We start from the raw sequence: 27,857 nt of genomic DNA, 5'->3' as shown, positions 1-27,857 counted from the left end.
ATATTAGTGTTTTTTACAGAGCAGTCTATATAGAGCATAGGTTTTATCTGATCCAGCCTGGCTCCTTACTAGTATTATGCTAAAAAAGAAAAATCTTTCAACTTGAAGATGGTTTTTTCAGTTTAGTTTTTTCTTACACATTGTGCTATTTAAAAAAAAAAAGCCGACTTGATGAAATGGAAGGTGGCTTTATATTGGTGTGTCTATTTGGTTTTCTCTTTTCCAGATAAATTAAACACCTTACCTCTTGTCTGGTGTATTTTCTTTTTATTAAATGTTAAATTATGTTATATTAAATATATTTAATAGTTGAACTTGAAGTATCCCTCTGTAGTAATGATTTCATGCTGGTTGATTTGGGTGTTTGCACAGGAAAGGGGAACAAGTTGAAAGGAAAAGATTCTGACACGTTATTGAACTGAAGCCTGTGGTAAATCTGCTGTGCCTCGCCCATTTTGTTTGTCGCGGTTGGTTTGTGCAGGGTCCTAGAGAAAACCGTCTTCTCAGATGAGTAAGATGCATACAGCCTGTGATTGGGGAGAGGGAAGGTCCATATTCTACAAGGAGATGATACTAGCATGGTTACTAATAAATATGCTAAAAGGAGCTTTGAGTAGATATATTTTAGAATCATTTATGAAAATAGATTGTGCAGTTTGGTTTCTGTGGCCTAAATAAATAGCCGACTGTAAGATCAGAGTTAATTATGCACAGAAATGAGCACTGTGATGTTCCATGTTTTACTGATGCAATAATAAGCACCCAGCCGAATGAATATTGCATAAAACCTTGTTATATATGTATAAATCTTCTTATGAATTAAAGAGGACAAAGCAAATTTAGGTTTATAAGCCTTTGTATGGAAAGCCTTTGAAATTTAGGTAAGGAATAAGGATTGCAGCTGCATTGATAATTTTTTTAATACATGGAGAATTTTTACCTTTCATCTGGCAGTAGCTGCCATAAGATGATGTCACCTTGTAGCTGATTGGCTGTTACAGCACCTAGGGCAGGGAAGAGAAAGAAAAATGCCGGCACAAACCTCAGTGGTGGTTCTGTGGTTATTTCTGTCTATTTTTGATAGAATCTTTGCTTAGTACCAAATCTACTGTATTTGGCCATGTGAACCATCGGGAGCATCCTAGGGTGAGGGAAATTAAGCGCTTTCAGAGGAATGAGGCGACTGATTTGCAAACGGATCTGTGATTGTAAGTTGCAGAATCTGGGTGTAAGGAATAAGGCAGGGCGTGCTGGAAGATATACTATGGGAGGAGCTGGCAGAAAATGCTTATATGAGTAGCAGAAAAATGAAAAATGCTTTCTACTATCAGAGTTAATATATTTGGTTTTATGTTCTGCCTTCACATATAGGTAGGAGAAATGATAATATTGCAATCAAATTTTAAATCCTGGACTATTTTATCTAGTGTTAGCCAATATATAAATGCTTAATCGAAGGAGCTTTATTTGTATTGTATCTTACAAAGTAAGGATTTCATTTACAGCTTTATTTGATTTTTGAGTCTTGTGGGAAATGGAGCAAAGCGTAGTTCTCTTAAAATACATTTTTCTAATGCTTTGTGCAGATAAAAGCTTTGATGATGAAGAATCAGTGGATGGAAATAGGCCATCATCAGCTGCTTCAGCCTTCAAGGTTCCTGCACCTAAAACATCCGGAAATCCTGCCAACAGTGCAAGGAAGCCTGGTTCAGCAGGTGGCCCTAAGGTTGGAGGTAATGTAAATCCATTTCAAACCCGATGTGCATGCCTCGTGCCCTTGCTATGGACACACAGACTCAGAACTTGAGAGGAATATGTTTACTCATGACTGCAGCACGGTTGCAGGTCTGGGGCGTCTGCTGCAACACACAGGAGAATGTGCTGCCTTTTCCCAAATGCTTTTAAAATAGGGTCTATTGCTGTTTCCTGTGAATTAGTGTGGTCTTGAGTGTGCTCGTTTTTCAGATGTCATTTTTCAAGGGAGACATTTAAGGGAATTTTATAGTTTGGGGTTTTTTGATTTTGTTTTTAAGGAGACAGCAGGTTTTTCAGAATTTGGCTATTAATTTTCAGGTGCTGTAGTTGTGAAAGAAATACTGGTTTATGTAATGTTTTCTCTGTGTTCATCTAGTAATGAGTCTTGCTTGAATACTTCAGTGTTGGAAAAATGGTTGAAGATACGGATATTGAATCATTTGTCACAATAGGAAATGGGTGGTGGTCAAGTGAAATTGCCTCAAAAATGGTTTCTGGCTTAAATGATAATAAATAGGAAAAAACAGCTTTTATGAAGCCATAAACACGTAGTACATTCTTTGACCACATTAGAACTGCTTCTGTCATACTGCTTATCTTTTAAAAATTTTTATGGTTATTTTTCATATTCTAATAAGAAAGCCATGAGTACTTTTCTGGTGCTAGTTTCTACCGGGTCTTTTTGGTAGAATGAATCCTATTAGAATAAGTATTTAATACTAAAAGGACATTAGCTTCTTTCTCTTCTTCTTTCGTGTATGTGTGTGTTAATTATAATTTGGGAGAAAAGATTTTGCCTTGTTTTTGAGAACTGGTAGGAAAATCTTGATCTTCAGAATTTTGGTTTTTCCCCTTTTCATCTATAGCGCTTTTATCAAAAGTATAAAGAAAGGAGAAATAAACTGTATATTTTGACCAGGTCCTAGAAGTTGTGTTTTCTTGATCTTTCTATACAACTAAACATTAATTTCAAGTCATGTGATATTCTCAATGCAGAAAAAATACCATAAATATTTCATTTGAACTATCTTTAGTGTGCCATATAACTAACAAGAAGGATGATATATATACACACTGATATATCTGTATATAAACATATACATATATTTGCATATATTCATATGCATATAAATAAGTAGATAAGTATTGTGAAATAGAAATATCTTCCTAATTTCTCTGGGTATTTTGAGTAATTTATGCTTTAATGTTTTAATTATTTTCTCCGTGTTATAGGAATATATCATCATCCAAATGTTAGTTATCCTATCCTATTACATGATACTGTCTATTATGCATTCTTATCTCTGGTAAAAAGTATATGACATTCTGTGATTTCTTCCTTTTGTAACATATGGCTACCTTGAATTACTTGCAAAGGGAATTTTTCTGTCTTGACTTTTGAATTATAGATTTCTGGTATATAGTTATTTCAGGTTTTATTTGACTTAAAATGGATTAATACTTGAAACGCATGGTGATAATATTTAACATTTTTGTGAATCTGAGCCATTCATCATTTTATAATTAACTCTGTTTTTCATGTTTTATTTTCCTTAGATGAAAATTGAGATTGTAGTTTACCTACAAAAGCTTACTTAATTTTGATGTTAATTAAATTGATCAAATCAGCTTTTTTTTTTTTTTTTTTTTTTAAGGAAACAGCAATCTTTTTTTTGCCACATTGCCTTGTCTGGTTTATAGTCCTACCAGATATAAAAATGCTAGATAGCTTTTGTGATTGTAGGCATTAATCACTCATACAGATTATATCATCCATCTTCCTAAGAAGGACGAGGTCTTCATTCCTTCTTCCTTCTCCTCCTCATCCTCTTTCTCATCCTTCTTTTGGCAATTGCAGATTAATTCTGCAAATTTTTGTCTGTTGCTTTTGTTTGCCACAGCTCATTTAGTTTCACAGCCTATTTTTCTATCTAAGAAAAGAGCTACTAGCCAGAGGATACTGATACTCCTTCAGAAATTAATGCCCTTCTTGGCTCTCAGTCTTTTGAAAATTTAACTTTAGATTTTCTGTTCTTGGCAGAGGCTTATTGATTTTTAGATTAGTTATAGAAAGTTTTCTTAAAAGTTTTAGAATCTCTGAGTTAGAAGGGACATTGGTCATATAGTTCAGTTTAGTGTTCAAGTATAGCAGTCCCTTTCACAATATTCCCATTAGGTGACTATTCAATATCTGGTTAGGATAATGTATGCACATTGATTAAAATTTGGTACAAAACTACCTACAATACCACTACATGTGAGCATAATCAACTGATATATTATGACGAAATTTCTTCTAATTACTTTCATAATTTCTTTTCCACTAATTTTTATGTGTATGCATATTTTCTTAGGAGGACTAAGAAATTCAGGCACTATTCATTATGTCCTTTTGTAAACCTTTTTTTCTTACTAGTATTTTACCTGGAGCATTTTCTCATTATCTTAATTTATTAATTGAAAACTATTCATTGCTAAATATTAGCTAGGTTGCTTTCAGAATTTCCTTTTATCAACAATTCCATTATGCTTTTATGGATATCTTTCAGCGTATCTCCTCCAATCATTTCCTTGGAATAAATTTCTTGAGCTTACTGAGTCAAAAGATGCATGGATTTCTCATCTTTCAGTTTGGCATAGTGTCCTCCAGAAAGGTTATAAGCCAAATTCAATTCTGAATAAATGAATTCTATTTTATATCGCTTTAAAATCTGCCTCTTTGTAACTTAAGCAGGGAACATTAATTATGTGTTAACATGATACTTTGAAATACTTGAAGGTTGGGCTGCCCTGTCTCTCTCTATAATTACTCTGCTTTCTAGGCTATAAACTTTCTTTCTCATAAGTGTATATGGTATAATGAGGATTCACTCTAGGCATTTCATTTGCTACTTCTACGCATATAATATACAGATAGGTATGATTAGTTGCTAGTAAACGAATATGGTATATGTGGGGTATATATATATTAGTTGAATAAGCCCATCACAGTCCACTGCGTTTAACAAATGTTTTTTCAAGTAAGATTGCCAAAATAAAAATAAAGTGTACTTCTCTGGAATGCTTACTGAATCTACTCTTGAAGTTTTGGAGTTTAATTTATTCCTCAGAGATATATGTCAAGATTAAAGAGGTGTATACTATTTTTAGCAAAGTATCCTATCCAGTTAATTAAAGCCAACAGGACCTGTGTTTAATCTTTAGTGTGTGTGACTTTTTCTTTGTTCTTTGGCTCAACGTGCCAACCTGTTTTACTCATATTGTAGTTGTGTGGCCTTTAGGTCAAGGAGAATCAAAAACAGGGTCATGGGTTGCTCCATACCAACATATTATTGTTACAGAAACCCATATCACATGAGTGTCAGAGTGTTACCTTTGTGTTTTGCTAATTAGATAAAAGGATAAAATGAATTCCTTCATTTTTTTTTAATGAATTCCTTTAAATAGTCATTTCCTGAATAACCATTGTAACTTCATAATAGGGATTAAGGTAGGGGCACCTGGGTGGCTCAGTCGGTTAGGCGTCCAACTTCGGCTCAGGTCATGATCTCTTGTTCCAGGAGTTCAAGCCCTCCCTCAGGCTCTGTGCTGACAGCTCGGAGCTCGGAGCTCGGAGCTTGGAGCCTGGAGCCTGCTTGGGATTCTGTTTCTCCCTCTCTCTTTGCCCCTCCCCTGCTCGTGCTCTGTCTCTCTGTCTCAAAAATAACATAAACATTGGAGGCACTTAAATGGCTCAGTCGATTAAGTGTCTGACTTTGGCTCAGGTCATGATCTCGTGGTTCTTCAGTTTGAGTCCCACGTTGGGCTCTGTGCTGACAGCTCAGAGCCTGGAGCCTCCTTTGGATTCTGTTTCCCTCTCTCTCTGCCCCTCCCCTACTAATGCTCTGTATTAAGGTAAATACTTTTTCTTTTTGGTTCGTGGTATAGAATATAATTGCTAAAGGTACCTGGTTTTTAAAAAATATTTGTATCTCTAGGATACTTTAGGTAATAATTTTTAAAAAATGCTTGCGTCTTCTCATATATATTCTCTCATTTAAACCTCATCCCCTCTAGAGTTCCTTAATTTATTATCCTAATTTTACTGATGAGCAAACTTAGGTTTGGAGAAGTTAAGTTGTATAGTGTCAAGCATCAAATAAGTGGGCAAAGCACAAAAACCCACTTTGCTATACTGCCACCCACACTAATCTCACTGGGTAAATAAGAGTTCTTCTAGATCCTTTAGCTCAAAGATTATAATCTACAGTGATGGTCACTACCTTTCAGCATCCATGACTCAGTCATTTTAAAGCTCAACTAATAGATTCTCAGAAAAACAGAATATTTGGAAATAAGCAAACCTGAATTTATTCATTGTAAATAGAAATGCTTTTAAAAAATAAAGATCATGAGAATTGGTATATATTTAATAAAACAGCTCTCACAGAATTGGATGTTTAATCTTGGAATTCAAATTTTTAACTGGTAAACCTCTTGCTTTTGAACTTTATATAAAATCAAATAACTCTTCTGTTTGTGTGTTTTGTTGTGTTTGTTTTCTTCTCTTTTTCCCCCCAAATGTCAGGGAAGGTACTGAAGCAGAATGTTTTAGCCCTTAATCTTAAAGATGATCTGGCCCACTTCAGGTGAAGAGACTGAGCCTCCTGAGAGTTAAATGATGTATCCAGGATAAGACAGTTATTAGCAGACATGAAACAAGAACCCCTTGCTTGGCCAGAGGCTTTTCTTGGATCATCTCTGGGCCATTTCCTTTCCAGAACTGCATGTGATGCGTATTTCTTCGTTTTATCCCATATAGCAAGATACCATTATTAACCATGGGAATTTAGCAATGGGCCTGTAGCCTGTTCTGTCTTAAGTTACAACAAAAGCCATACCATTGACTGTCCATCATAAGAAGTCCTGGTGCCATCGATCTTCCCTTTAGTTTTAAGGTAAATATGATTCAAGTAGTACAGTGAGTTTAGTGTAATAGTATCTTATCTCTCTAATCTTGTTGCTTGGCCATAGCCATTGTTGTTTGATTGTGTGTCCTTCCATTTCTTGCTCCATGTTCATTGATTAGGTGCTCGGACTACATGTTACGTTGGCCCACAGTAAACACACTAGTGAGTAGACACTTTGCAACTTGCTTTTTTCACAAACCATCCATCCTTCAGCATCAAGAATGACAGCTATCACATCCTTTTAATAGCTGTACAGAATCGCACATGATTGATGTGCCATGAGGTCATACACTCAGCTTGTCTGTAGCTTTTTGCTGTCACCGCGAATGCAGATCTCCATGCACTTTCCTGTGTTTGCACCTCCTGTTGCTTCTAATCTGTGGAATAGATTCCTCTGAATGTTCAATTAAAGGTGGTGTGTGTTTTTAATTTTAATAAAGACATTATTTTACCTTTTCCAGCATCGAATGTAACAGCCTCGTTAAGTATTGTCATTTTGATAGGTAAAATATGGTGGGGGATTTTTGTTGTTGTTTAATTTGCATTTTCCCATCCACCTATCAGTCTGGCCAGCAGCTGGTAGATGTTTAGCTTGCTGCTGTTTTTGTGATCTCCGGGAAATAACGAACAAAAACAAAGACCCTGCTGCCCTCCTGGAGTTTTTATTCTGTTGAAGTTCAGAATATTTACATCCATTTATAATATTAGCATACCCTCTTCTGTGAATTACCTGATGTTGTTATTTGCCCATTTTTCTATTGGGCTGTTTTTTCTTCTCATCAGTTTGTTACAATTTTTAAAATATTAGGCCTCTTATTCTTTTGTTAAAAATCATAAATATTTCCTCAATATCTCCTGTGTCCATGGCATTTTTACATCAAAACTTAACAAATTTTTGCTGTGATAGGTAATACATGTGTTATTTTCTTTTTGACTTCCAAAACTTTCCCAATCTGAATAAAAAGGACTATTATCCGGCCCCAAGGCTATGCAAATATTTTATTCCAATTTATTCTGAAACAGTAATTAGGGGTGCCTGGATGGCTCAGTCGGTTGAGCCTCTGACTTTGGCTCAGGTCAGGATCTCACTGTTTGTGGATTCAAGCCTGGAGCCTGCTTCACATTCTGTGTCTCAATCTCTGCCCCTTACCTGGCTTGTGCGCGCTCTCTCTCAAAAATAAATAAATAAACTTTTTAAAAAATTATGATTTTACACTTAATTTTATCAGTATATCTGGAATTTATTTTTGTGTACAATGACAATTTATCTATTTTATGTTCTTATGCATGGCTAATTACTGTCCATGCAATTAAAGAAAACATTCTTTACTTCATTGAATGAATACTGTGTTATATTTCAGTTAGATTCTTTAGTTTCTTTTTTCCAGATCTGTATCTCTGTATCTACTCTAACTTTCATAGTCAGTGGTTCCCCAAACACTTTGTTAAGAAAAATTTTGAGCATATAGCAAAGTTGACATGAATACTTATCACCTGGATTGACTAACTAGTGTTTGACTCTATAAATATATCCCCACACATATTCTTTTTTTTTTTTAATTCTCAACATTTGGAAAGTAAGTTGTAGACATTATGACATTCGCCATAAATATTAAATATGCTCCTCCTGAGACTTTAAAGGTCTGCTACATTATATCTATAATATCATTATCTATAATACCATTATCATATACAAGAAGATTCCATAATGTTATGTATAGAACAATTACCTTACCAATTTTTATATCCATAACATTGATATGACTTGAAGAGTCTAGACCAGTTGTCTTAGATGGTCTGGGTTTGTTCTAGATTTGTTTTTTTCCTTTGTGATGCTATTTAACTTGTTCCTTCTCACCATTTTAGTTTTTGTAAATTCTTAAACTATATACTCCCTTCCTTTTAAGTACTTCCATTCTGTATTCAGATGTCCTCAGGCATCCTAATTTTTTTTATATCAGATGATTCTGTGGGNACAGAGCCCGACGCGGGGCTCGAACCCACGAACCGCGAGATCATGACCTAAGTGAAAGTCGGCCGCTTAACCGACTAAGCCACCCAGGCGCCCCTTATCTTCCCTTTCTTTCTTTCCTTTGTCCACAAGCTTCCAAGGGATTCCTCTCCTTTTGAGTGCTACTTACCTGGGAGCCCTGGGGGGACTTTTAGTTGAGGTTGTTCTACCACTACCAGGATCATCTTCCTCTGTACAGTTTCCTCTGATTTTTCTCTCTGGTAAGGACTCTGTAGTTGACGTTGCTGGCCTTGGATGGCCTTGAATGTTCATTTTCCCCCATTTACTTTTAAATTGAAATTTGAAGTGTTAAGTTAGTCTCCTCTTAGTTGTATTACAAGTATGTGCTGTGGGTCATTTTATTTGCTCTTCTTTTTGGTCTTTGTGGTTTTTGGAGTCTGTAGTTGAATGTCTGATTTGAATCTGGGGAACTAACATCTTCCATGAGATTCAGAATGTCTACTGTTAAGTTTTAATATTTAGTAAGGCAATGCCTTTTTTCTTGATAATCCATGTCTCAACATTTTGTTGAATTTTAGGATATTATTTTGTTATTTTTTTCAAGTTTATTTATCATTGGTTCTGGGAGAGAGTGAGAGAGAGTACCAGCTGGGGAGGGGTAGAAAGAGAAAAAGAGTGAATCCAAATCAGGCTCTACACTGCCAGTGCAGAGCCCGATGCGGGCTTGAAGCCACAAACCATGTGATGATGATCTTAGCCAAAATCAAGAAGTGGATGCGTAACTGACGGAGCCACCCAGGTGCCCCAGGATGTTATTATGTTAGTAGTTTCTACTTGCACCATTAATCTGAATCACTTCTTTGTCATGTATCAAAGTTTCGTGTATTTGTGGGTCTATTTTTGAAGTCTCTAATTTCTTCATTTGATTAATTGGTCTATTTCTGCACTAAACCCTACTTGTCATAATTAGCTTTGTAAATCTTGATAGCTGGGAGGGCAGGCACTTCCTCCCCCAGATTCACTGGTCATTCCTGATGCCTTGGTTGATTGGTGTCTTTGTGATTCTGTCCACATATGTCTTTAACTGTTATATTCACATTTGTTCTGTAGTCCATATTAGACAATTCTAATGTCTGTAATTAATTCTAAAATTCATTATCCGTTTCTTACCTGTGACTCTTAGTTCATAATGGTTTGCCTTGTGTATTTGAACTTTGTGAATTCGTTGTTTCAAGTTAATTTAACCAATGAGAGTTCTTTGAGCCTAAATTGGCAATTGTAGAACCTTTCCTCAGAGATTTATTACTGCTCAAAATTGGAGAATCACCAATCAGGGACCCCTTCAGCCTCGCCTAGGTCTTATCTCAACTCGAGAATTTGAGGTTACTCCTCACCTGTTGGCTGGAGACTGCATGTTTGGTTTAGAAGAGCTGCAGAGTCGCACATTGTGAAAGGAGCATTCAAGAACACAAGGAATTGTTAAACTATTCTTGCAAACAGTCTGTTGCAGTTTGCCCTCTGACCACAATAATTCACATGCCTTTCATGTCCAAGATACATTCATGGGCATTTCGCAAAAGTTTCAACTGATTTATAGCATCAGGTTCAAAGTCCTGTGGTCCCATCGGGTCACATGTGAGAGTTTTCTGGTGTAGCTCCTCTCCATCCAAAGGCCTATGAACTAGAAAGACGTCTTACTTGCACCCCACATACTTAGCATACAAAATTGGGTATCAGAACAGAATGTCCATAACGGGCAACCCATTCAAGAAGGAAAGGGACAGGGGCGCCTGGGTGGCTTAGTCGGTTAAGCATCTGACTTTCGCTTAGGTCATGATCTCGCAGTTCATGGGTTCGAGCCCCATGTCGGGCTCTGTGCTGGCTGCCAGCTCAGAGCCTGGAGCCTGTTTCAGTCTGTGACTCCCTCTCTCTCTGACCCTCCCCTGCTCATGCTCTCTCTCTCTCTCCTAGAAATAAATAAAAAACATTAAAAAAAATTATTTAAAAAAAAAAGGAAAGGGACAGGAAGTTCATAGTAGTCACTGACTTAGAGCAGTTTTCAAATCCAGTAGGAACCTGTTGTCAGGTTCTCTTCCTTCTGGGATTGTAAGTGTTTGGGTTTCATTCTTTCTCTGGGTGTGGTTCTCTAAACGAGTGTTCTCTCCTCTGTTCTTGGTTCTGTGCTGAACTCTGGGCTCTGCCTCCTGAAATATTTCCTCCTTTTGCATAAAAATCTTGTGTTTTCAACGGAGTGTCTTTTTCAGCCATACTTGAAAGAAGATTCTTAGGTTAAACTCTCTCTGACTCTTGGTAGCACTGTTCAGAAGTACTGGTAATGCTCTCATTGGATAACTCACATTAAAAATTATGCGTCTTAGGGGCACCTGGGTGGCTCAGTCAGTTAAGTGTCTGACTTTGGCTCAGGTCATGATCTCACGGTTTGTGGGTTAAGCCCCGCATTGGGCTCGCTGCTGACAGTGCAGATCCTGCTTCAGATCCTCTTTTCCCCTCCCCCCCATCCCCTTTCCCAGTTTGTGCTGTCTCTTTCTCTCTCTCTCAAAGTAAATAAAACTTTAAAATAAATACATAAATACATAAAATTAAAATTCTGGGTCTTATATGAATTTTGTTGAGGTTGAAACCATATTTACCCCCTGTGCTTTTTCTGTATTATTCATCATTCTCTAAGGGCTGGTCTCTTTATTGGGACATGGGAAGGACCTGCCCGTTTCCACTTCTGAGACTTGGTCCCCTTGCTCCGGTCTCTGACACATGCTGCTTTGCCCTTTGGCTCATTCACCTTTGCATCCAGCACTTCATCTTATTAGTAGTTGAGGACTAAGTAGAATGAAGGTTTCTCTTTATACTTAAACCTTTAAGTACTATTTGGGAATTTCTGAGAGTGCCTGCCCTAGTCATTCTAGCTTACTAGAAACAATACCTTTATCTCCTGAATGTCAGAACCCTCTGATGCCCCCCACTGTCCCATCCAAGTGAATGCTAGTTTATGGTGAGTTCTAGAGCAGGGATCAGCAAACTGTAGTCCACAGGCCACATCCAGCCAATGTCTGGTTTTATTTTATGCAGGTGCTAAGAATGCTTTTATTTAGTTATTTATTTTACATTTTAAATGATTAAAAATATTCAAAAGAAGAATAAGATTGTGTGATATGTGAAAACGAAATGAAATTTAAATTTCAGTGTCCATAAATAGAGCTTCATTGGAACAGGGCCTTGCTCATTCATTTTACACATTGTCTGTGGCAGCTCTCCGGCTACAGCGGCAGAGTTGAGTAATTGCGTCAGGAACCATATGGCTCACAGAGTCTAAAATACTTCCTCTCTGCCCGTTACAGAAAAAGTGTGTTGACCCCTGGTTTAGAACGCGTGGACAACTGGGCAAATCTGTTCTGTTGTTTTTGCCCATCGGTATGTTCCGGTGTGATCGTCACCCCACCCGTGTCTGAAAGAGCTCTGTCGAGTCGGAGGCCAACACTGCTCTTCCCCGCAGCCTTGTGCCGCCCCGGCTCGCAGACTCGCTTTACTTAAATCCCTCTCCCTTTCGTGTGCACACGCGCTGTCCTTTTCTTGCGGTAGTATGACATTAGAACCCATCACTCATCTTGACTCTGCCTGTGGAATTCATTCTCCTTGTTGGCGCTAAAACTATTTGATAGTATCTTTTAGGTGAACTTGAAGGCTCTGTCAGAAAATGGAATAGTGATTGTGAGGTGGAACAGTTTGTCCAACAGATTTTTCCCCGACGCAGAGATCCTTTTCTGTTTTGTTGGCCACACGATCAAAACCAAGGAGAAGGGAAGCATTAGGCAAACTGGGACTGTCAAAGGGTTTACTTATTATTCATATGAGAGATAAGGAAGGACGGGATCCACTTGTCCTCTGCCCTTAGACTCTTCACATACCCGGCACACTGCCCCGAGCGGCAGCTCTGCTTATACAAAACGATTTTCAAAGGTAAGAGTGAGATAGATTGGGGTCAACTCTTCAAAACTATGCAAGTTCTTTTTTTTTTTTTTTTTAAATATTTTTATTTATTTCTAGGAGAGAGAGAGAGACAGCGTGGGCAGGGGAGGGTCAGAGAGAGAGGGAGACACAGACTCTGAAATAGGCTCCAGGCTCTGAGCTGGCAGTCAGCACAGAGCCCGACGCGGGGCTCGAACCCACAAACCGCGAGATCATGACCTAAGCGAAAGTCGGACGCTTAATCGACTAAGCCACCCAGGCGCCCCAAAACTATGCAAGTTCTTGAGAAATTCTGTAATGCCCGTGTCCAGGGGCAGAGCCTAATTGTCACATCTCAGCTGGTCATAAGGCTACATTTAGTGATGCTGGTAGCCTTACTCTGCAGTTCCTGTGGTGCTTTCAGAAGCCATGTAATTTCTAGCCCACCTGCCCTCCCCTCCCCTCCAGTTATTTGGCCCTGCTCCTCGGGCATAACTCACTGGGTAGTAAAAGGCGTTATCATCAGAGGGAATTGTGACTTTTTAAAAATTAGACTTTTCCTGTGTGTGTCCTTTGTCTGTGGCACATCTTTCTGGCCTTCTTTGGGATTTGTTCCGATGCTCTGCTCTCCCTTGAAGGTTTCTGACGTTGCTTTGTAGCCGGTGGGTTACTATGCTGGAGTTTACGTTCTGTCCTCCATAAGATGCCCTTTGGAAGCTGCGTGTAGGCTGCAGTAAGTCTTCATTCCGATCTGCCTTCATTCCTCCGTCCCTCCGTAAGATCGTGCCATCCCCTCGGGAGCCACCAAAGTTGTCAGCTGGCTCAGCTCTGGGACAGCTGTGCGCGTCTCCTCTAGCAGCGGACAGGGCACTTTCCAGGAGCCAGTTATTTGTTCTCAGACTTGCCTCATGGTTCCTCTGGTTACTGTAACAAAGCATTTTGCAAGAAGTGGTATATAAGTGAACAACCTATATTTAATGAAAGAGGAAAGAAAATTGCTTTTACAAAAATTGTGTTGACTGTTTAGGAACTACTTGATAAGGACAAGTCCCTAAAGAAATTTCTGTTGCAGTGGGGGCTGGGCTGGGCAGGACAGCTGTGGAAGATCGGGAAGAAATCATAAAAATCTAGGCTTGTGCTTTCCTGTCAGAGACCCATTGTTAAAAATAATGAAGCTCGGGACGCCTGGGTGGCTCAGTCGGTTAAGCATCTGACATTGGCCCAGGTCATGATCTCATAGTCCATGAATTTGAGCCCCTCATTGGGCTCTGTGCTGACAGCCCTGAGCCTGGAGGCTGCTTTGGATTCTGTGTCTCCCTCTTTGCCCCTCCCCTGCTTATGCTGTCTCTCTCTCAAAAATAGTGTTAAAATTTAAAAAGAAAAGCCAAAAACCGTGAGACTCAGAGGTGCCTAGCTGCCTCAGTCAGAAGAGAGAGAGTGACTCTTGATTTGGGGGTCATGGATTCAAACCCCACACTGGGTGTAGAGATGACTGAAAAAAAAAACTTAAAAAAAAAACCCATATTTAGAGATTTAATTGGTAAATGAATGTAGTATGTTATGAGATGTTAAGATAATACGATTAGGTATCTTATTTTTGTTTCTTTGCTTAAACTAATTCTTTTCAGTTAATCTCTTAGTTACTAAGACTGATCATGGGCACAGGGTTGAGAGTTTTATTGTTACTCAATTTTTTTTATAATATCTAGGGAATAACTAATTTATTTACTCTTATAATTGAGAGTTCTGTAGCAATTATGCATTCATGCCTTTTAGTTTATTAAATTGTCATTGCTTTTAATTTGCCATTTTATATTGCTTTACAACTTTGTTATACTGTTCTGTGGTCCATCTCTCATTGCTGTTAAAACTGACATACAACAAGATGGATCTTCAAAGGTTTTTGTTTGTTTTTTTAAAGTTGAGGAGCTTCTTAAATACCTTTGGGAATCCTCAGTGGTTTTTTTATTAGGACAATATTAATTTTTTTATAAATTTTCTTAACGTATGTTTATTTTTGAGAGCTAGAGACAGAGCATGAGCAGGGGAGGTGCAGAGAGAGGGAGACACAGAATCAAAAGCAGACTCCAGGCTCTGAGCTGCCAGCACAGAGCCCGACCTGAGGCTGAAACCCATGAGCCTTGAGATCATGACCTGAGCCCAAGTTGGACACCTAACTGACTGAGCCCCCCAGGTGTCCCAAGGACAATGTTAATTTTGTAAATCCATTTCTGAAGTATTAATATTTCCTTTGGTAGATGGTAAACTTAATTGGGGAGATATTATTATTTAATGTTTTTAATTGGATAGATTTTAAAGTCATTTGTCCCTTAGGATATACATTTGATGTGGTTGAAATACATTAGAATATGTTGAATTATTACCATGAAGAAAAATGCATAGAGTTAGAAACTAAGTACTAGCTCCATCCACCAGGGTTCATTCAGGAGACGAAACCCACAACAGTTATTTTTACAGAGAGAATTTAATATAAAGAATTGTTAGATGGGCGTGGTGAATTAAAAATGCAAACACAAAACACGAAAGTATCGTGGAGGTAGTAATTACAGTTAACAGCTCCTACTCCTAAGCTGGGAAAACGAGGTTGCAATTATTAAAATGTAAAGGTGTTTTAATAATTCCTCTGCGAGGAGCTAGTCTGTGGTGGGTGGGGAGCTGGTCTCTTGAGGGTTAGAAAACCTGCTGCTGAAAGAGCCTCCTGGCAGAGTTGCTAGGGTTTTACAGACACAGAAGGAGCAGGTCCCTTCTTCCTTCACCGTCCTGGCTCTCGGCGCCCCTAGTGACGGACTTTAACAGGAAACCATTAGAATTGGAGGTGAGATGGTTTACCCAGTCCCAGGCAGGCCAGCGTCACAGAACGTGGAAGGGTGCCTGTGGGGCTGGAAGACAGGGGCTTAATTCCTGGCTCTTAAACAGCTACTCCCTATTAGGTTTACTTTTTTATTGTCTGTGTGCCGTCAAGGAAGATTTGTTTGCCTATTTAGATAGGCAAGACCCTTGTTTCTTTCATGTTTGCTCTCCTAAGCACTGTTGCACATGTGGACCCTCTGCGTCATTTATTGGCCACTATTTATTGATATTTAGTGTCATTAACAATGCCATTTACCTTTTTTTTTTAATAGGCAATTTTTTTCTTTTTTTAATGTTTTATATATGTCTGAGAGAGAGAGACAGCGTGAGCAGGGGAGGGTCAGAGAGAGGGGAAGATACAGAGTCTGAAACAGGCTCCAGGCTCTGAGCTGTCAGCACAGAGCCTGATGCGGGGCTCAAACCCACGAACCGTGAGATCATGACCTGAGCCAAAGTTGGATGCTCAACTGACTGAGCCACCCAGGCGCCCTGCCATTTACCTTTTTAAATGATTGTCTTTTCACCTTTATTTCTTGTGGGTTTTTTTTTTTTTTAATGCTTGATTTATTTTTGAGAGAGAGAGACGGAGTGTGAACAGGGGAGGGGCAGAGAGAGAGGGAGACACAGAATCTGAAGCAGGCTCCAGGCTCTGAGCTGTCAGCACAGAGCCCAACGCAGGGCTCAAACTCACACACCGCAAGATCATGACCTGAGCTGAAGTTGGTCGTCCAACCAACTGAGCCACCCAGGCACCCCTATTTCATGTGTCTTCGCTGTTGCATTGAATAAGGATGGGAGGGCTCTGTTCTTCTCATTTGGATTTGATGACTAGCTTGCCCTCTTATTTTATAAAGAATTAGTCAACAATTGCTATGTACCTTGACATTTCTGAAAGATGTTGATTTTATTTTAATGCTGTCTTATAAAATGGAACGTCTCTCAATTATGCCTTTGTTGATATCAAAAGAGTTATTATACTTTTCATATTTTCCTTGGTAATAAAATGCATAAAAGTAAACATTAGGCGCTCCTGGGTAGCTCAGTCAGTTGAGTGTTCACTTGTGATTTCGGCTCAGGTCCATGACCTCATGGATTGTGAATTCGAGCCCTGCATCAGGCCCTGCACTGACAGCATGGAGCCTGCTTGGGATTCTTTCTCTCCCTCTCTCTGTCACCCTCCTCTGCTCACTTGTGCTCACTTTCTCTCTCTCTCTCAAAAAAATAAATAAACTTAAAAATAAATAAATCTTTTAATTAGCAGGTGCTTCTAAGGAAGGAGGTGCTGGAGCAGTTGATGAAGATGATTTTATAAAAGCTTTTACAGATGTCCCTTCTGTTCAGGTAAGGATTCCAGTAAAGTGGTACTCCCCATGAGTTTTGCTCACATACCTGTTCATGTAATTATTTTTGTCTCTTTTTAAAAGTTCTTTTTTTCCTTAAATGACTGGTTTATGACTTCCGAGCTGTTAATTTGTTTGGTGCAGTTAGATTTTCAAGTGATTTTTCAGAGACTAAAGTAGAATCCATATTGAATCCTTACATTGCAGTGTTCGAGTACATCCACGTTTTTTTAATGCTGTTTGTGATACATTGTTCTTCCCTTTTTTTGACTCGTTATGTTTTATTTTTACACTCTTACCTTTTTGTCCACTTCATCTCTGTCTCCTTTGCAGGCATACCATTCTCTACCTGGCTGTTGAATATTGGGATTTCATAGGGGTCAGTAGTAGGCCCTTTCCTTTCCACTTTCTTACTAAGTCACTTCCTTCACACCCCTGGCTTCAGCTCCTGCACAGGTTTTTATCTCTTTTGAGCCCCAAAATAATTTCCCCACTGTTGTGTACCTCACGTGTCATCATAGAGGCCTCAGAGGCGTCTCAGACTCTGCCTGTCCGAGATGGGATTCATTATCTTCTCCTTAGAAACCTATGCTTCCAGGGTTTTGTATGTGGAAACCGTTACTTAATCCGTTTACAGAAGTCAGAAACCCAGGAAGCCTGATACGACAGATTTCCCACTCAGTGGTATTCAGACTTCTTTTGCTTGTATAATCTCCTAAAAGAATGTCTGAAAAGTTGTGTGCCTTCTCACTGAAATACATTTTTGAGGTGACCCTGCGTCCCTTGCTTGGGGGAGAGGAAGCCTGACACTCTTCCAGAGCAGTGCATCACACGTAGTAAGATGGAGAGCGGCTGAGGGCCCTGCCGTTCCTCTGGAACTGGGCAGAAGGACGGTTGTGAGGGGAATTGGGAGGCGAGAAGGCTGCTCTGAACCCTCCATCAGTCATTCTCTAACAGAATGGTGTCTGGACTCCCCTACCTCACCCCGTCTCATGCCCTGCTCCCCTTTGTAGTCTTGTTTTGGGAGGGGGGGGTGTTTCAAGCAAAAGGGGAAATTAATGGCTATTGAAAAAGAAAGACTGTTTTGATGAAGGTATTTGCTTGATATTACTTGATGATATCACCAGGACCCCTTTTCTTTCCATTTCTCACTCTGGATTCCTCCGTTTTGTCTTCCCTCATGGTCAGCAACATGGCTGCAACTGTCTGAGCCTCACCCCTTCACTGCCCTCTGCCTGTTTTCTGTGAGAGTCCTTCTTACTGAACCTATTTGCATCGCATGCCTGCTCTGAACCTTTGTGCTGTGGAAAAATATCATGCACCTTTTGACTTATGATTGGGTCATTGGCTGTTTCCCTGGCCCCCTTTTCACTTTTTACTCCTGTGGTTTGGCCTTCTTTCACTTTCCTTCTGCCACAGAGCCTTTGCATGTTCTTTTCATTCTAGGGAAGGCTAATCTCCCTACATGGCCTGAGGATGCTCGACCCCTTCTTTAGCTCTCAGTTCAGACTTGACTCTCTTACCTAGTTCAACCCTCCTATTGTATATAGAGAGACTCAGGGAATTGTAATCTTTTTGGCAGTACTTCTCTATTTGCAATTCTATATGATTTGCTCTCCGTAGTTAGATTATAAACTCCATAAGGCAAAGACCTATTTTTTCTCACCATGATATCCTTCATGCCTAGCATTTTGCATTCCTGTTATGTGAATAATGAAGTGAATGAAAGGATAGTGGTGTTTGACAAACGGTTGGCTCCTGAGAAAACAGAGCCTGTAGCTACCCTGGTTAAAGTGTGGGGGAGCTAACCTAAACCGTGTCCTTCTGCAGTCGTGTGTAATAATAAGGGTATAAAAGCAATAGATATATACCTGAAGTCATTTTGAGAAATTAGGCTTAAAATGAATTCTTAGGATATTTGCATCTTTTTAAGAATATATCTGAAGTTACTCATGAGCGGAGAAATAGCATAAGGGTAACAGGTAAGGAAGACAAATCAAAGCATTTTATTTTATGGTCTATAATGTGTTCCCAGTTTCCATTAAAAATGGTACTAGAAGGTGGCTAACAGACATATTCAAAAATGCTCACCATCCCTCCTCATCAGGGACATACAAATCAAAACCACACTGAGAATCTACCTCACACCGGTCAGAATGGCTACCATTAACAACTCAGGTGATAGATGTTGGCGAGGATACAGAGAAAGAGGATCTCTTCTGCACTGCTGGTGGGAATGCAGACTTGGTGCAACCGCTCTGGAAAGCAGTGTGGAGGCTCCTCAGAAAGTTAAAAATAGAACCACCCTATGACCCAGCAATTGCACTACTATGTACTTAACCAAGGGATACGGGTGTGCTGTTTCGAAGGGGCATGCGCACCCCAGTGTTTACAGCAGCGCTATCGACAATAGCCAAAGTATGGAAAGAGCCCAAATGTCCATCGACAGATGAATGGATAAAGAAGATGTGGCATGTATATATACGATGGAGTGTTACTCTGCAGTCAAGAAGAATGAAATCTTGCCATTTGCAACAACATGGATGGAATTAGAGTATATTAAGTGAAATAAGTCAAAGAAAGACAAATATCATATGACTTCATTCCTATGTGGAATTTAAAATACAAAACAGATGGGGCGCCTGGGTGGCTTAGTTGGTTAAGCATCCGACTTTCACTTAGGTCATGATCTCACGGTTCGTGGGTTCGAGCCCCGCGTCGGGCTCTGTGCTGACTGCCAGCTCAGAGCCTGGAGCCTGTTTCAGTCTGTGTCTCCCTCTCTCTCTGACCCTCCCCTGCTCACACTGTATCTCTCTCTCTCTCTCCTGGAAATAAATAAAAAAAAAAAAATTAAAATACAAAACAGATGAACTTAAGGGAAGGGAAACAAAAATAATATAAAAACAAGGAGGGGGACAAAACATAAGAGACTCTTAAATACAGAGAACAAACAGGGTTGCTGGAGGGGCTGTGGGTGGGGATGGGTCACGGGTGAGGGGCATTGGGGCAGACACTTGCTGGGATGAGCACTGGGTGTTCTACGTGAGGGATGAATCACCTAAATCATTACTGCACCATATAACTAACTTGGATATAAACTAAAACTAAATAAAATAAGATGGGAGCGACAATACTGCCACTCATCACTGCGGTACAAAATAAATTACATAGTATTTTATTTTTTAAAAAAATGGTACTAGAATGGGAATTAACCTTATTACTTAAAAGATTATTGTAAATATCGAGGCACAGTTTTGATGTTGCTTATAGCAGGAAATATTAATGTTTATAATTTTGTATCTTTAAGATCTATTCTAGTCGAGAACTTGAAGAAACATTAAATAAAATCAGGGAAATATTGTCAGATGACAAACACGACTGGGATCAGCGTGCCAATGCAGTAAGTTTTATTTTTTATTTTCTTATCCCTTTCCCCTTTTTTTTCAATGTTCCAAAAATATGGACATTGGGTAATATTTCTACGTAGTGTTTGCTTATGAAGTCGAGAGTTTGATAGCTGAAATTTCTTTCTGGAAATCACTTTGAAGTGATAGGAATTCTCTTAGTTAGGGTTAGTTTTCATTGTTTGTGCTGATCAGTGGCACCCGTCTCTCATATTTGTTTGTCTCTCCACATGTGCTACCTCTTTTTTTTTTTAAGTATTTTTTTATTGTTTATTTATTGTTGAGAGAGAGACAGAGCATGGGCGGGGATGGGGCGGGGGGGAGACAGTGAGAGAGGGAGACACAGAATCCCAAGCAGGATCCAGGCTCCGAGCTGTCAGCACAGAGCCCAGCGTGGGGCTCAAACCCACCAACCGTGAGATCATGACCTGAGCTGAAGTTGGACGCTTAACCACCTGAGCCACCCAGGCACCCCTGCATGTGCTTCCTCTTGACTGAGCAGGAAAGTGTGAGCTTCGCTTATGTCCCTGGGCAGTGGCTCTGTGTGCTGCGGTGAACGTAGCTGTTCCTCAGCCATGTTCTCAGCTCCTAGAAGGCTCTGATAAAGCAGCTCGCTTTGCCTGCATGCTTGATACTTACATAGTAGTGACGGAAGTTGATGATATGTCTGTTTGGCCGTTTTTCTTTCTTTTCTCACGTCTCTGAATACGATAAGTATTTTTCACCCATGATGTGAAAAGGAAAAAGTCTCATATCCTTGAGTTAAGAATATTTTATTCAGGGGCGCCTGGGGATGGCTCAGTCAATTAAGCCCTGGATATCAGCTGAGGTCATGATCTCCTGGTTCGTGGGTTCAAGCCCCATGTCGGGCTCTGTGCTGACAGCTCAAAGCCTGGAGCCTGCTTCGGATTTTGTGTCTCCCTCTCTCTCTGTTCCTCCCCTACTTGTGTTTTCTCTCTCTCTTTCAAAAATAAATATTTTTTTTAAAAAAAGAATTTTTTACTTGGGAGGACACCTGGGTGGCTAGTTAGTTAAGCTTCCAACTCTTGATTTCAGTTTGAGTCATGATTTTGCAGTTCGTGGATTCAAGCTCTGCATCAGGCTCTGCACTGACAGCATGGAGCCTGCCTGGGAGTCTCTCTCTCTCTCCATTTCTCTCTGCCCCTTCCCCACTTGGCGTGCATTCTCTCTCTCTCAAATAAACTTAATTAAAAAAAAAAGAATAATTTAGCCCAAATTCCTCGAGAAAATATTTGATAAATATTTTAAAAATAATTTCTACATTGACAAAGGACTGTATATGTTAAAATTTGTAAATTTGTCAAATTTACATGTGGTATTCCAGGTAAGTACCTCCATGTCCTTAAAATGCCAGAAGTCTTCTACTCCGAGAGCAGCCTGGTCTCTACCTCCACTTTGATTAACCAATCACATACGGCCTTTTGAAAATTGGCCTTTATGACTCTACGAACAAAAGAATTTAAGCTTCTCTTTAATAGGAAGTTTACATATTTTACGGTATTAAAGTATTTTCATAGAAAATATGTCCCGTTTTTGTTAAATATGGTTCATTACTCTATCTTCAACTCTGAGGTCAGTAGGAGATGGGAAGACATGTCATAGGCAGTCTGTGGAGAAACAGCACAAATTAGATGTTGTCAATATGAAACACAAACTTGGTACTTAAGAGTTTCTTGTTGGGGCCCCTGGCTGGCTCAGTCCTTGGGGTCAAGAGTCCAAGGAGTTGTGAGTTCAAGCCCCACTTTGGGTGAGGTTACTTTTTAAAAAAATGAGTTTTTTCTTTTACTTTGAAACAACTCTTTTGGAAACATATAGATGGTCTTTTAATTTTTTTAATTAGAAAAGTGACATAGGCAGGCGCCTGGGTGGCTCAGTCGGTTAAGCGTCCAGCTTTGGCTCAGGTCATGATCTCACGGTTCGTGGGTTCAAGCCCCACTTCGGGTTCTGTGCTGACAGCTCAGAGCCTGGAGCCTGTTTTAGATTCTGTGTCTCCCTCTCTCTCTGACCCTCCCCTGCTTGTGCCGAGACTCTTTCTCTCAGAAATAAATAAAAAAACATTAAAAAAATAAAAGAAAAGTGACATAGGCTCATTTTAATAAGTGAAAACAGTACAGAAGATTTATAAGGAAAAAGTTAATAGTTTACTTCCTATTAAGGAAACCAATGTTTCATTTTGGAGTATATCCTCTTCTCTGTGAATGTATGATAAGATAAAGAGAGATTGCACACACACACACACACACACACACACACACACGCTCCTTTTATAAACATAAATTGAGATCATACTAGGTATATTAATAACTTATTTTCATTCACTTTCTTTCATAAATCATGCCCATTTGGTACTTTTGCTATAGGTGCCAAGCATATAATAGTTGCTCAGGTATATTGAGTGCAGATCAGTATGTACATATATTCCTTAGTTAAAAGATACCATGTAATTTACTAAACATTTCCCATTTAACAGACTTAACAGTTGCTTTTTCTTTATTGCTATTTTGACAGCATCGCAAGAAACATCCTTGCACACATTTATAACACTGGTGTTTTGTTGTAGGTTAAATTTTTTAAAGTGAGCTTGTTGAGTAGAGAATAGGTATAATTTTATTTTAGTAGATATTGATAAGATGTTTTGAACAAAGGTGTTAGTGACTCATAATCTTCCTTACAATAAGAACATCTGTTTTCTTTCTCATACTGGATGCTGTTAAGTCTGATGGAGAAAAATGATGTCTCTTTATTGTAATTTAGCATTTGCTTATCTCTAGTAAGGATGAGCACATTTTCATGTATTTATTTGGCCTAACTTAATATTGGATTATTTGTCTTTTTCTCACTTTATTGTCATTCTTTGTATATCGTACTCCTCTGTTACACATAATTTTTCATACCATATTGTGATTTGTTTTGTTTTTAGTTAATCTTGTTTAGGTGTCTTCTGATTTAACTCTCCTTCCAGATTTTTGTCATACTATTATAGTATCTTTTTTATGTTTTTCTTTGTTAATCCATCTGCTTTAGTTTTATTTTTTTATCTTTTTTTTTTAGATTTTTTTAATGTTTGTTTATTTTTGAGAGAGACAAAGTATGAGCAGGGGAGGGACAGAGAGAGAGGGAGACACAGAATCTGAAGCAGCTCCAGGCTCTGAGCTGTCAGCACAGAGCCCGACGTGGGGCTCGAACCCACGAACCGTGAGATCATGACCCAAGCTGAAGTCAGATGCTTATCCAACTGAGCCACCCAGGCGCCCCTGATTTAGTTTTAAAGATCTCTTAAAATTTTAGAGGACCTCAGAGTTTAATGTGAAATTATACATAAAAATGGATATGATAGGTAAACTTTTAGCTCCTCCGTGTGTGAGCACAGATGTGCCCTGTGGGTGTCTTTTGGTTATGTGACTTTATTGGCATGTCCGGTGTTCCTGTGGAGCATGTTTGTCAACCTTCTATTAAAAAGTCATGCTGAAGGATAGAAATAGGGAGAAAGAGCTATTTATTTCACGAAATAAATGTGACCGCATTAAAATATGAACCTGGCACAGTAGTTGGCCATTTGATTCTGCACTTTTGCTTGTGAGTGAATACAGGTTCCAACTTTGGCCCCTTTGAAAATAGCATCCTTGGTAGACAGTGGTAATGTTTGCCCATTTTGAATGTACCTAATGTCACTGAGTTGTATATATACTTTAAAATGTTTAAAATAATTTTATGTTAATGTGCATTTTACCCAATAAAAAGACGTCCTTAAAACTTTAAAATTTACTTACCTATTCATACATTACGTATGTCCATTATGTATATAACTAAATCTATACATAACGTTCTTTTCCAGAAAGCTTTTTGTGGTTTGCATGTTTGTTTATAAAATACATTTAATACTGTTAAAATGTCTGAATGTAGCTATACAAATATACTGAAATGTTACTTTTTTTTAATGTTTTTTATTTATTTCTGAGAGAGAGAAAGAGACAGCGTGAGCAGGGGAGGGTCAGAGAGAGAGGGAGATACAGAATCTGAAACGGTCCAGGCTCTGCGCTGTCAGCAGAGAGCCCGACGCAGGGCTCAAACCCATGAACCGTGAGATCATGACCTGAGCCGAAGTCAGACGCTTAACTGACTGAGCCACACAGGCACCCCTGAAATGTTACTTTTTAAATTTTGTTTAAATAATGAAGTTTTGTTAACTTTTTTTTTTTTTTTTTGCACTGACACTGTTTATGTCAATAATGAAAGTTCTCTTTACTTTAGCTTAAGAAGATTCGATCATTGCTTGTTGCTGGAGCTGCACAATATGACTGTTTTTTCCAACATTTACGCTTGTTGGACGGAGCACTGAAACTTTCAGCGAAGGATCTTAGATCCCAGGTGGTTAGAGAAGCTTGCATTACTGTAGCGTAAGTATGTTCTTTCTGGATTAGTCTTTTTTTATGAGAAAATTTAGTACTCAGTGATTCAGTGCTCATTAAGTAAAGCCTTTAGTAGCAGGATAACCCCAAAACAGCATGTATGTGATCCAGAAATAATTTTTATTATAAAGAAGGATTCAGTTTGTGTGATTTGTTTCTTTCTTTTTTAATCTTTCTTAACAAAAATGTTAAAAGGTGCTTATATGTCTAAAGCCCACTGGTTCATTTTTGGTCACTAAGTGTATAAGAAGAAAATGAATGGCTCTGAGAACTGTTCTGTTTTTACTGATTTGGATACTAAGCCTTCTAGTTCCAAAACTTTAACAGTTATCCTGGAATTATAACGTGTGCCATTAACTTATCAATATCTAAGTTTTTCCCAAAATTCTAATATGGTACGACACTTCAATTTCTTTTGCCTCTATTTCTGATCTGAGTACTGTTGTTATATAAACATTCCTTTGAAGCTAGGGAACACAAAGATGCCTGCTATAAATATCTGTAATCAGAATTATATTAGATGTCGTGGTCAGAGCAGTGGGGGAAATAGCCCAGGAAATGAAAACTATGTGGATTGCTAGAAAAGGAACAAAACTGACATTATTCACAGATGATATAATTATCCATTCAGAAAACCACAAGCATATATAGGTAAATTATGATAATTAAGTGTCTTTAACAAGATGTTAGCTACAACTCAATATACAAAATAACTGAATGTCTCTTAAAAGCAATAATAAAAAGGAAAACAGAAATCTAGAAAATATAACCTTGAAAAATACTCCCTGGCGAGAATTCTGCTTCTAGCTAACGATGCAACATGTCGGTACAGAACTAGCTCTCTTGCCGAAAAGTGGATGGAACATGCAGAACAGCTGTTTCTAGATAGTGGACAGTGGACAGAGCAGGACTGTGGTTCTTGAAAGAAACAAATCAGTTGAGCAGTATAATCAGCACAGTTTTGACTAAAAGATACTTTCTGGACCATGGAGAAGGAAGAAAGAACCCAGGCAGAGCAAGACCGTTTCATTGAGTTGAAGGAGAAACAGAGATTGGCGTTTCGGAAGGCTGAAGTGGTTACAGTTTGCAATGCAGAATCCGGAAGAGTAGGGAGAGGAATAGCGAAAGAGCTCTAGAGATCCTGCTGCATAAGGCATCCCACGAGCCTCGCTGAACACTAATCTGTGCCCGTGAAAGGTGCAGCTCCCCGGATGGGAGAGAGCTGCTGCTGCTGCTGGAAGCTGCTGCTGGTAAACAATAGCTCCCAGAGCTCCTTCGGGCTGGGGGAGGTTCAAGTTCCGATGGGTCAGAATGCAGAAACCTCGTTGAACACCCCGGGCATTCACAGAGGTCCCAGAAAGGCCACTGTATAGGAATAGTACTAAAATGGTTCTAAAATAAGGCTCCTTTCAATAATAAAGATCGAGCTGATTCCCAAGTACATCACCTGCCTGCCAGAACAAAACTCACTTTTTAAAGGAAGACCACACTGTCTGCTTGCTTCTCATTTGAGGTTCCTCTTTGCCCACAAGTTTAGACGTTAGAAAACTGAAAGTATAACTGAACGCTAGTAAATAAGCCTGAGTCTGAGTTCCTCTTTGAATCAAGAGCATGAATTTTTGGAGCTAAGTGTATCCCAATGGTGTACTTTAAATAAGATATATAGAAAGGAAGCAGTTGTCAGAACTGTGAGTGATCTTTCCAAAGTGTTCTAACTAAATCATGCAATTAATGACTGAATTTAGTTGTTTAACTACAAAATTGGAAAGAAAAGATAGACATCCTTAGGGTCACCCAACTAACTACCATGTTATAGACGTGTATTTTCAGTCAAAAATTCTGGAATCCTACACCAAAGATGTAGGAGAGTATTGCTGACCAAAAAAAATAGTGGTAGTCTCGTTAATAGAAATAGTGGCTGTCTTGAGAAGTAGTGATTTGGGTAAAGATTTTGAACTTGTTTGTAAAATATGTTGAATTTAAAATTGATATCAGGGCATCAAGTAGACATATCTGATGGATAAAGACTAATAAAAGTCAGGGCAATCAGGGCTGAATGTTTTTACCTGTCAAGATGATGGTTAAATTCTGAGATCAGATGGCTTGGCTTTGCCATTGTAAAGTATGGTAAAATGCCAGATTTCAGCTTTGGGCTAGACAATTAAAGAGGGGGGAAAAGAAGGAAATGAGTAATATTTGCACTTCCCTTTCTCTTTTGTTTTTCTGCTGTTAGAACTGGTTAAAATAAAAAATAACAATAACTTAAATAAAAATTAACTTAAAGTTAATTCAATGAGAATATTTTTTAAGTAATTCAATAAGATTTTTAAAGATCCTACCTGTACTTAACAATAACTTAAAAATCAAACAAACATAAAAAAAACAAACAAACATTCTTTGGTCTTCTTTTGTAGACATCTTTCAACAGTTTTGGGAAACAAGTTTGATCATGGCGCTGAAGCCATTGTCCCTACGCTTTTTAATCTCGTCCCCAATAGTGCAAAAGTCATGGCAACTTCTGGATGTGCAGCTATCAGATTCATCATTCGGGTAGGTTCTTCTGCCTTTCTCCCGGTCTCCTCCCCTCTCTCTTTTTTCAGTATACTGAAATAAGTCTTTGGTATTGTTATTTATTTACTTATTTATGAGATAAAAGAAATATATGCTTATTGCAGTTATTGTAGAACATTTAAATAATACAGAAGATTACAAAGTAAATACACTTGCACTGAATGTGATAGATACACGTGCATCTACACTTAGGTGTATGTGTGTATGCGTAATTATGTTATAGGTAGTAATGGGCAACTGTAAAACAGTAAAATGTTGTAGGCCATGGTATAGTAGGCAAATTCTTAGTATTTCTCATCCTCAGTATCTTGAAGGTGCCTCCCAAAAAAGTTAAGAAAAATAAATCCCCCCCTCTTGAATTCTATTCTTCTACAGTTAATCACTCTAGCCATTCAGTATATACTTTTCCAAACTTCTGTTTTATGCCTATACAAACAGTATTTATTACAAAATATAAATATAGTATTTATATTTTAAATGTATAAATAATACTTTTTAACTTGGTTTTTCAACTTCATGTACTTGGGCACCTTCCCTTGTCTATATGTCTAATTTTTCTTAATGTCTGGATTGGTTCTCTGTTAAAAGGCATTAACATTAGG

General features: G+C 38.7%; 1 protein-coding gene across 12 annotated transcripts in view; it reads left to right on the top strand.

The window, feature by feature from the left end:
• Nucleotides 1–27,857, top strand: part of CLASP2 (cytoplasmic linker associated protein 2) — a 166,886-nt gene that overhangs the window by 40,765 nt on the left and 98,264 nt on the right. For 6 of the 12 annotated variants that reach the window (XM_077754285.1, XM_077754297.1, XM_077754294.1 and 3 more), the window contains exons 7-11: nt 1,587–1,733; nt 16,772–16,851; nt 20,158–20,250; nt 24,527–24,672; nt 27,099–27,234. In XM_077754285.1, coding sequence (XP_077610411.1) covers nt 1,587–1,733; nt 16,772–16,851; nt 20,158–20,250; nt 24,527–24,672; nt 27,099–27,234 — 602 coding nt within the window. Of the gene's footprint in view, nt 1–1,586; nt 1,734–16,768; nt 16,852–20,157; nt 20,251–24,526; nt 24,673–27,098; nt 27,235–27,857 lie in introns of all 12 variants that reach the window. The other 6 variants (XM_077754289.1, XM_077754291.1, XM_077754288.1 and 3 more) reach the window with 1 other exon arrangement.

Source organism: Crocuta crocuta, unplaced genomic scaffold, assembly GCF_008692635.1.
Source record: "Crocuta crocuta isolate KB4526 unplaced genomic scaffold, BGI_CrCroc_1.0 scaffold70, whole genome shotgun sequence".
Classification (NCBI taxonomy): domain Eukaryota; kingdom Metazoa; phylum Chordata; class Mammalia; order Carnivora; family Hyaenidae; genus Crocuta; species Crocuta crocuta.
Note: the sequence above shows the minus strand (reverse complement) of the source record. Positions and strands in the feature narration are given on the sequence as shown.